Genomic DNA, 11,292 nt, shown 5'->3' with positions numbered 1-11,292 from the left:
ACTCCTATCTGTCTATGAAGGACCTCGTCCCACACAGTTGGTACATTTCTCCTGTGAAGCACATGTAACAGTTTCCCCTAGTCTGCCCTGAGGGAAGGATATGCAAAATGCAACTGCATCCAAAAGATGGTATTAAGCTATCAGCAATGCATGACAGGGATTACTCATACTGAACACTTTATTACAGTTCTGCCATGAAACTATGCTATTAAGAAAAAGTTCATTGTTTCAGCACAAAAGAACATACTATCACTGAATTTGCTAGAATAGCCAGCAATGCTACTGCAGCTTTTATCATGTTTAAGCATCAGCAACAAAAATACTGTAAAGGAGCATTTAGTGCTGAACAACGTATTTTCCAGGTTTTTATACAATATCAAATTGTGAAAAGATGAACATCTCAAAAGCACAAACAGGCTCCAAAAAGTATCCAGAAATCTCCCAAATTATGTTTTTAGAATCTGCCCGTGCAGATAGCAGTACAGACTTCAAAAGACAGCAGATAAATGCTGTTGCCTAAAATCTAATTACATGTATAAATGCACATTTTTACTTTGTAATTAGATACAAACAAACTTGATTACTTTCTAAAATGAGATATGCACAGCCATGCAAAAACAACTGTTGCTGCCTTCTAAGCTTCTTTTACTTCCCAGACAGGGTAAAAACCTGTAAATTCTAGTTAAATCCCTAGATTAATTCTAGGACAAACTGCACTTATAAAGACTGTGACAGTTTTGTACTTAATAATACTGTGTTTACAAAATGAGAAGCCAATAGTAACTCTACTTCTAATTTTTATCTGACCTCCCTGTCCTCTGTCCCTCCTCAGAGTTACTGTAATACTGAGCAAGTATCACAATGCTTTTGTTCCCAGTTTCCTGGACAAAACTAAAGTACGACTCAGCTACCCTCACGAACAACTCCAGCACTCGTAACAGTTTAAAATTATTTGTGAAATTTTTCACTGTAGCTTAAGTAACAAATTACTACAGAAATTATAGACCACAACCATGTAATTATGTATCATCAATACTATTTCCTTTCAGATTTTTTAAAAAAGAGACATTTCTTAGGTTACAACTTTTTTTAAGAGGCCGAAAAGAAAGCTGAGACCCATTCATGTGGTGCTTCTGTTTTATTTACTTGCCTAAAGGAAAGTAACGAGGTGTGCCAGCATAGATCTTTCCCAGCAATACCATCTTCAAACTAAGTGCCTGCATTCTGTCCGCGGCGCTCAGAGACACATTATCAGTCAACTCTGAAAGTGAAAAGAAATCATTTAGAGAGAACTTCAGAAAGTTCTTTTACAGTGAAAAATCAGCACATGCATGTGAAAATGCAACCTCTTCTGGCGTGTATGCACATATATTCACAGATTTTTGTTTCCTTCAAGTTCAGTGCGAACCTACTAAAAAAAATCAACCAGACAAAAAAATCCACCAACAAACCCAACAAACACAAACCTACAAAAAACCTACTACCACAGAGCTTTTCCCTCAAATCACTGTCAATGTTGTTTGCACAATGGAAACCTTGAGGACAAAATCCAAAAAAAACCCCAAAACAACAAAACAGGAAGAGAGAGTGAATTACCAGGCAGATTATCACAGCTGAGGGGCTAGGCTTGCAGAGCTGTGCCCTCTACTTTCCTTCTCTAATCAACATTATAAAAAGGCAACACTGAACCCTCTAAAGATACTTTAACCTTTGTCACAACAAATTTAACATTTTTCTTATAATTTCCTAATAGTGAAACCTTCAGACAAAATTTCACAGGTATTCTGAAGTTCATATATAATGGCATCTAAGAGCAAGAAGGGATGAAACGACTTCTTAAATGTTATCTGTAATGTGATTACTCAAGCCATACATGCAATATGCTCCAACACATATGTAAAAATACTACTTTTCTGTCCTTCAGGCAAGCAAGCCAAAAGGTAGTAACATCAATGAATTACTAGTTAACTATGCTTAGCTAATACATTACAGAATAGTCCAGAAAAGATGCATCTCACTTGGACAGCATAGTAGTCACAGAACATTGTCTTAAAAGCTTTAATTGTACCATTTTCCTATAGTTCTAACTTGTACCATTCCTAGCCCATCATGACCTACCTTTCTCAATGATTTCTTGCCAGAGAGTCTGCACCAAGATAGGATCAGAATGACCCGCACAATGTATAATTGCAAGCTTACACTCTGAGAGCCTAAAAGGGTCAGCAAATTCTCCATACAGCTGTAAGAAAAAAATGAGGCTTTACATTTCAAGAAGGATAACAACGAAATTTTTAAAATTGACTTTTCTTTATTTTGTGTGGTAGACATCAGACGAGTAAAAGTACAGCTTCAGTAACTGCTGTCAAACAGTTAAGTAACTGTTGTCAAACACTATATGAATTTTTTTTTACCTACACATGGTTTTTCTTCTTCAATACAATTCCCAATTTACGATAAAATTATAATCAATTATAACTGTTAATTTTCTAACAATTTGCCCAAAAAATGAAGAAGCTAAGAGACTTAATAATGGAAGCAATTAAAGTACTGAAGATTGAAGGAATATCAAAGTACAGAAGAAGACAGTCTAGGGTACCAGACCTTCTGAGACAAGAAACACCAAACTGTCTCTATTACTTTTCCTTGGCAGCAAAGGATCATTCTTTAAAAAAACATTTTTCACCAAAAAATGAGATAAACTGACTTTTAATACAGAGCAATTTTAATCACCTTGGTTATATCCATCAGCTCAGCATCAAGCTGGGAAATTGCATCTTGCGCTGAAGAATGATGGGCATACTGCCGCTGCAATGTTTCTTGTATTTGAAGCTGGATCCTTGCAACCTTGTTGAAAAAAAAAAATATTTCAAGATTGGATTAACTGAATCAAATCCTAAGGATACACCCATAATTTAACTTATTTGAGAGTAGAAATTTTACTGTCTTACATCTCAGTCTCCTATAAAAACTGTGTAACTCTGTCCTGTCGGGAAGAAAGCACAGAAAACTGTGCTTTTATTACTAATTCTATACAATTTGTAATAAAACATCATGTGCTAATTAGATAAAGAGAAATAGTGCATTTAAAGTGTAGCTTAGATTAATATTTTCTTACTTCCATTTTCTCTTCTAGTTCATGTAGGAATTCACCATCTGCAGCTATAGAGGATATGGCAGTGGAACTTTTGGCACTCAAAATGGCACGTGCAATGTACTCAAGACGCTGCTGAAGAGAAATCTCTGTGCTGCAAATCAAATATTCAAAATAAAATGGATACTTAATAAAATTATTTGAGGGCTAGTTATATTCAAACTTGACTCTGGGAATCAATATGTCACTTAGCCTGACTTTACTAAAACATGCAAGACGTTATCCAACCATGTAACCCTATCTTCGTTGCAGGTTCAGTTGTAGTATACTTCTCAATCCACTGCTCCACAGTTGAACTACCACATTATAAAATTCTGTGTGAGAAACGACCACTTGATATACTGTACTTAAAACAGGAAATAAGCTAGTGTATAATACATAAAAGAAACATAAAATGTCTTTCCAGTAATGGCCTGGATTAAAAGCTAATATTAATGGAATAATTAATTTACATTTTTCTTAGCAAACATGCTTGGACATTGGTCTTTTCTTGTGCTTTTCTTAAAATACCTATACATAAAGTTTTGATTTAAGTTTGTGTTTTCCCCAGTTACTTCAATATATGCAACAGATTACACATAACCCATACCTGTGTAGGTCAGCCAGCTTAGCCAAGACTCTGGCTGCATTACTGAAATTTCTGTTCTTTTCAAAGTATCTCCACAGTAAATCCATATAACGGACTTTGTTTTGGTCAATCTTGGTCATGCGCACAAGGTAGGGTTCCAAAAAGGGGGCAGTAACCTGCAAAGTCATAAAGATAACATTTATACTCTTGCTCCCTCCTCCTTCAGGCATCAGCATTATTACAATTAAATTTTCCAATTAAGTGGAGCTGTCCACAGGTTACTTTGCTGTATTGAGATGAGCTCACCTGTAACAGTTTGTCTGCCAAATCAGCTTGTATCAGCCAGTTGTAGAGTGCAATACTGAAGAGTTCATCTGTTGAACGCTGAGCCAGCTTTAGCATTTGTTCAAACTAAGGGAAGAAAAGGCCTTTATTCCTGGTTACATTACATCAAGTACTGAATACATATGCGATAATACTTAGGTTCATGTTATTTGTGTGTCATAAATTCTACGAACACTCTGTACATAAAGAAGCCAATTCATGACAAATCTTGACTTATCTATTATGCTATTTTTAATTATTTCATAATAAAAAAAATAATTCACCACTCCTTCAAACCACACTATTTTCTGAAGTTGCAGTCATGATTTTTTGGTGAGTTTCTTACATGGTGCCCTGCTTCTTCATTGCTTAGCATGTTGGGGTCAGATGACAGCACTGGAGGACCTGGCTTTTTGGGTACACTGGGAGACTGAGGAGCAGCTTTACTTTGATTCACTAACTCTTGAAGGGTGTCAGTGATACACTTGTAGCTGTTCAATCTGTAAACAGAGCAAAAGAAAATAAAAGCCTCACAGTTTTCATTGCAATTATCTCTGAAATACTTTTCTCAAATACTGTTATTGTATACCTTTATAAATATAATTACTGAAATTTAAAAAAGGTCACAGATCATTTTCAGCTAGTTGCCATAATCTGATTTGTTCTCAATCATCTTTCTAACAAGCATTTCTGCAATGTTCAGATCACAATGTTTTCTGCATCTGTTTACTTTCTGTTCCAGATTAAGCTGATGTCCTATGAATGATAGGGAAGGAAAGCATGCTGGGCAAAAATATCTATACTGCATCTCTTATTACAAAATGCTTGCTTGTCATTGCCCCACACACCTTCCCCCAAAGAGTTACTTTTTCAGTCACTTGTAATAAAACACCCCATATAATGGTAATATAATACCATATAAGGTATTCTGAAAACTTGCCTCTCTTGAAAAGCTTGGAGTCCAACAACATCCTCTTCTGGTTCTCCATTTTTATAGAAATGAAGGCCAAGACCTTGCGGATCTTTTTTCTCAGCAGCTGTAAGAGAGAGTTCTACTACTCCCTCATAGAAACGCACTAAAAAACACAACACCAAATACAACCATTCATTATTGTATTTAATCTATGACAAAATAGTAAGTGACATCAAACATTTCCCATTTTAGCAAGCAAGAAAATACAAACCCTGTTCACTCTGCTCTGTAATGCATGAAGGTTTATGCCTGTGCCTAACCTAGGAGATTATATGCAAGTTTCAAGTTACGTATTTGTACTGAAGCTGAAATCATGACTGTTACAACAGTTATATCTACACTTAAACTGTGTACTAGCTTCTACTGCACAAAACAGGACTCAGAACCATCTTTCAAACTGCACTTCTGGTATAAAAACTTTCCTGCAAAAGTACAGTCATTTACCCTCAGCTTACATACACCTCCAACAACTTCCCTAAAAACATTTTTTCCACATATATGAAACAAATGGACACTGTGGAGTGAAATAAGTAGATGGAAACAGTTTTATACAGAGTTAGGTTTTTCGATTGGTTGGCAAAATCTAGAAAGGCTCTAAACAAGAACAAGCTGAGGTATATTAATTGTAAGAGCTAGTAAGAAACTTTTTGGTAAAACTATAAAATTAGTTGAAAGTCAGCAAAAAAAAAAAATAAAAAAAGAAGATAGCACAAAAAGATACTACAGAAACTATTTACCAGAACACGAACAGTGACTGCCTCTTACCTTGCCTATATTGTGCACAAACATTAGCAAGGTCAACTTGATTGCTGATCTTCTGGTACTCTTTCAGCGACTCTCTTAGCATCTTCTCTTTTTCCGCTTTCCTTTGAGCTTGTCGAGACCGCTGAAGCAGTTCATTAGCCTAAAGATAAATGACAGGAAATTGGAAATTATTCACAAGAACACATCATGAACAGGCCATGGATATTGCTGTAAGTTCAAATTTCAAAGCTTAAACAGTAGAAACAGCATCCTCTCAAAAGCACTCTCTCATCACTTGACAACACTAAGTTTCCAGCAGAAAGACTGTACAACAGCAGTAGAAAGAAGGGTTTATGACTTAAACAACCAACAGGTTCCACATTATCCTCATCAGTTACTTAGTTCAAATTTATTTGAAGAACTTCAAAGTTCTTAAACACAATTATCTCTCCACAAATTCCATGAAACTAGGCAACAGACAGAAAACAAGAGACTATGCTGGAGTAAGAACACATTTGGAGTAAGAACATGCTGGAGTAAGAACACATTTTATCAACATCAAGGGGACAGTTTCATTAGACATCACATTGAAGGTAGAGATCCTATGAATACTACAAATGCTTCAGACCAAAGCTTGCATAATATTCAGCAGTAATCAACTGCAAGACACAAATATGCACATGACCTGCCTCCATTAGTTATTGTGCTTCTGAAACTACTTGAGCATGATAATTTACAAGATGCCCAACTTATCTTAGTTGAACACGTTATAAAGTTGTGTTTTGATGCTGTAAAATTTGGAAGTACGCTTACCTTGGAACACACAGCATCATCAGTGCTATAAAGTAGAGGACAGATATCTTGCAAATGGGCAATGATGCCATCCACAGCAGCATTATCTCTGATGTAACAGTTTATGAGGGAAGCAATAAGTGCTCCAGTCAACTCTCTGTCTCTAATTACCAAGTCTTTAAAAGCAGTAATCTTGAGATGTTCTTGAAGCTCCTGAAGACGGACAAAATTTCATTAACCAAAGTTTTCTGTTTAGAAATGTCACCATCTTACAGCAACAAAATTAATGATTTCCAGTAAAGCAATCTGTACAAAACTCCAGTGACTGAAGTACATAGCATAGAAATACGTTATGTAAAATACACATCATATAGTAAAATGGAAATAATAAAGAAAGCCATATCAATGAAGGCGCTAGACTTTTGGATACCAAAGGAGAGTGAGAACTCCTCTTAGCAGACTTCCTCTACCATCTTTATTATATGCCACTTCTGTTTCAGATTTCTGCAAGTAAAAATGGAACTCGCAGTTCCCCTTCACAAGGCACTGCTGGAATGCACATCCTATAAAATTGACTATATCCAAGTTTTTAATAATGGGAACAATCTGAGTACTGTTGTAGATGCAAAAAGAAGTCAGATCCATAAAAAGGAAGAATTAAAAAAGTTTGAAGTCTTTATCCTTTATGCTTTTTCTACATTAAATTACAGTGGAGGTTGTTTTTTTTTTAATTATAAAGAATATTTTTTCACATAGATTTGTCAGTAGTGCCTATGTAACGTCTATGAATCATCACTAGCGAAATGAAAATGCTACTACAAAAACTATAAAACTACTGAAGACAAGAGGAAAAGGTTATATTTGTTAAACTATTAATTAACTCCTTGCCCAACATGAAAGAAAAGCTTCCTGTGCTAGAAATTGTGCTAACTCCCCAAAGCAAGTGTGAAGAGCTCCTGCTTCTGTACATTTGTAAAGTTTACAGATTGGTTTTTTAATCAGCAAATAATACAAACTTCTTAAGTAATCTGTTTTCCTACCAAGTGCTAGGACAGAATGCCTGCTATTCAAATTAATAGCTTCTTGAAGGGCTGGATGCAAATTCACTATTAGCAAAGGGTACATAACAGTAGCACCCACAGCTCTGTAAGTTTCCTTATTTATCAACAAGGAGAAGCTGAAAGAATTGAGATCATTTAGCATGAAGACTGGAAGGCTCGGCAGGCAGAGACCTCACTAATATTTACGGGGAGGTGTAAAGAAGGCAGAGCTGTACTTTTCTTAGTGGTGCCCAGTGACATGACACACACAGTGACCAAAAGCACATGAAATCACCCCTGAACACGAGAAAAATCTTTTGTACTCCAAAGGTGGCTGAACACTGGAACAGGTTGTCCAGAGAGGCTGTGGAGTCTCCATCTTTGCAGATATTAAAATCCCTACTTGACATGGCCCTGGGCAACCTTTTTTCATTGACCCTGCTTTGAGCAGGAGAGGCAGGTAATCTCCAGGAGCCCCTTCCAACCTCAAGTGTTCTGTGATACGTTCTGGACCCTTACTTACATAAAAGTGCAAAGGTTGGAGCCTTTACAACCCTATTACTCTCCATTGTTAAACCTTTACCAACACACAGCTGGACAACAATGCTCTGTTCTTTTCAGCACATTTTGCAGAATGCGCTTCAAGTGAAAACACAGTAATTTGTAAAATTAGACTCATTATTAACTGTCAATAAAAATAAAATAAAGCCTATTGCTAGTGACACTTCCAGTTTGCTAAAATTACGTGATGAGACCAGCACTACACGTCAGACTCTTAAAAGTAAACACTTGCAACCTGAATAAAAATCCTGATGTAGTTTAAATTTCATGATATGTTTCTCTATGAATTAAAGTAATACTCCACAGGAATACTTAGGTACCAAAAGAAATTCAAATATTAAATACAAATGAATTAAAATCATATGATTCAGATCGTACCTTCTGCAGCTCACCTACAACAACACTGAACTGGTGCTCACACAGCAACTTCCATAAAGCCAATGCCTGGCAGGTTTTGCGAACAAGCTGCTGGATACCGTGAAGTGAGGTCTTCTCAGTCAGTTGTGCCTCAGCTGAAAAAGCAAAGAGATAGATATTCAATAAGTAATTGTTCTACATGTTTCGAATTAGCATGTAAATTTTTGAGGTTTTACAATTACAATCTCCTTAAATTTCTGAATTTTTCTTCTTCCACTCTTGACTAATGCTTCCTGCCTCTCTTTAAAGTGCCATGTTAACACTTCCCCAAAGCAAATACCATATGTTAACATTTTTTTCAAACTATGCAATACAGGAGGAATACTTTCTGAAAAAGAAGTATGGCTCCATGTGACTGTACCAGATTTACCAGATTTAATTTTTGCTTTTTATTCTTCATAAAGTTATTACATGTATTTATGATGAACATTAAAGAAATAAAAATAAACCCATACATATTCCCTTTTTGTTTGATTACATGTATATACTTTTAGAAAGAACAAATACAATCACAACTTTAGTCAACACTGTCTACACTATCTTTTAAGGAACAACAGCTACTCAGAAAACTAGTAACATTTAAATTTGGTAAGATGTACTATACTCACTGAAAGAATGATGACATACTTAGTAATGAGTGGAATATAATTGCAACTATTCCTGTCTTTACTTTTGAGTCTTTGCAGCTCAGAAATGAGGCAGCAAGAACTATATTGTCTCATTTAGCAATCCAAATGGTTTATGGCTCATGTCTACCAAACTCTACATAATAACTTAAAAAACCCCAAAATAATCATACTATTGAAAGTGAGAGTACAGAAAAAGAAGTAGAAATTAAAACACAGGATTATACTCAAATGGGCCACAACCAACTTCAATGCTCTATATTCTTTTACTGAAGAACTTCCAAGTATGGCATACTGATTACTGTAAAAATTGTACAGAAAGAAGGCATTTGTGCTCTGAGTTTTTAACAAGAAAAGTGAGATGAGCAACATCCAAAAGCACTGTTCCCTGATACTTACTGTTCAAAAGTAATGACATACCATGATATTTCCTCTGGAGTTCTTGCTGGACTTGCTGAGAACTTCCACCATCAGGCCGCATGAAACCCAGTAGCCTCTGCTGCAGGTTGGCTGGTGTGCTAAAACTGCAATTCCAAAATAAGGAGATGCTAATATGATTACAAATACTGAACACAACAACAAATAATCTTTCAAAGATGAAATCTAACAACTCATTTTTAGCGTCTGAATAGTTGAAGCTGGAGACCATACATACACTCAAACTCAACACACAGTATGTTTTTTTCAAAACTTGGTCATTAAATACCACTAATAAATTTAACACAATGAATAATACCTTGGGTTTCCAAGGGCTCCTACTGTAGAAAACTGTGAATTTCTGTCCAGAAATTCTTGTAAACCTTTTAGTTCTTGTAGTACACCTTCCAGGACATGGGATGGAACACTGCTTTCTACCTGCAAAAGAAAGCAGCCTGGTTTCCAACTGAATTTACAACTTTAAGCTAAAGCCACTCAAAAAACAAACACAAAGAGATTACAACAAATATATAGTATAATAGTAATGCTGTCAGTATAATACAACATTGTTATGCCACAGTCATTGAAGATGGGGCACACGTGAAGAGGCAGTAGTCCTCTGAAGATACACAATATTCAAGATGCTACTTTCTTTGCTCCTCTGACAACCAAATCACCTGTGGTTTACTGTTTCCAACTCTGAACTAAAGCAATAATTAAGCATTGCTAAGACATAGAATAAAATGGCCAAGGTCTTCCAGAGTCTCCCAGTTACGTGTAACTGGAGGAAGAAAGCTCGTGTAGCAGTTAATTTGCATTGCAGATATTATTCAGTTCAGGATTCTATTAACATACATAGTCAGAAAAAATCTGTTATTTTGATAATGGACAAAAAGTGAAACATGAAGATTTTAGTCAGGAAGATGTTGGAAATTTTATGATGTCCTTACATAACTGCAATGTTTATCCTAACCCACTACAGAATTTTATTTTTAAGCTTTGCCTAGAGGGAATATGCAGAAACGAAGGGAGCGGTATCACTAAACATGGAGAAAACTCACCATTGCCCATTAGGAAAATTACAGTTAGGTTTTTTAAAAGTAACATTCAAAATAGTAGCTTAAGAAGATTTAATACCTATAATTACTCCTCATCTAAGAGTGCAGCACTTATGGAAACATTCAAATGACAATTATGGGTTTTTTTCCTTATCAGTTTATAACAGAGGTATCACAGGGCTTAAGACATATACTATAAGGAACTTTGAAAAATACATACTGCAGCAACTTCTCGATTGCCACTTTTGAAGACTCTCTCCACAACTATACTGCCATCCCAAATATTTCTGCAACACAAAACATTACCATTTTAAAAGACAAGTAATTCGAGCAAGTATTTTTGTAAGTTTCTCTGTATAATTTCTTAGGAAAGAAATGGTAATGGTTTTTACTTCATAGTCTAAAATAAAGATTTCATCTAGATGAAGATCAACCATTATACATTTCTGAACAGTACAGACACAGTTGATTAACATAATTTCAAATTTTAAAACTTTAATCAAATTAAGTTTGATGCTCTCAAATACTTTAAATATAGGTCAGTATTATTCTCTGGAAATACAGTGTAGGCATGCAAGTGTCATAACAAAAATTTATTTCGCAACCAGCATGCAGAGAGAT

General features: G+C 35.5%; 1 protein-coding gene across 1 annotated transcript; it reads right to left on the bottom strand.

The window, feature by feature from the left end:
• Positions 1-1,146: 1,146 nt before the first annotated feature.
• On the bottom strand, positions 1,147-10,958 carry LOC104273558 (nuclear pore complex protein Nup155-like; the record flags this gene model as incomplete). Its single annotated transcript, XM_009868923.1, has 14 exons — positions 1,147-1,261; positions 2,119-2,239; positions 2,731-2,844; positions 3,116-3,245; positions 3,741-3,895; positions 4,026-4,130; positions 4,390-4,543; positions 4,984-5,119; positions 5,782-5,920; positions 6,574-6,765; positions 8,532-8,665; positions 9,617-9,720; positions 9,933-10,051; positions 10,892-10,958. Coding segments are annotated over 14 exons (1,785 nt in total), but the record flags the coding sequence as incomplete, so codon positions are not given.
• Between the last annotated feature and the right edge of the window lie 334 nt (positions 10,959-11,292).

Source organism: Apaloderma vittatum, unplaced genomic scaffold (assembly GCF_000703405.1).
Source record: "Apaloderma vittatum isolate BGI_N311 unplaced genomic scaffold, ASM70340v1 scaffold31014, whole genome shotgun sequence".
NCBI lineage: Eukaryota > Metazoa > Chordata > Aves > Trogoniformes > Trogonidae > Apaloderma > Apaloderma vittatum.
This window is presented reverse-complemented; position numbering and strand designations above follow the sequence as displayed.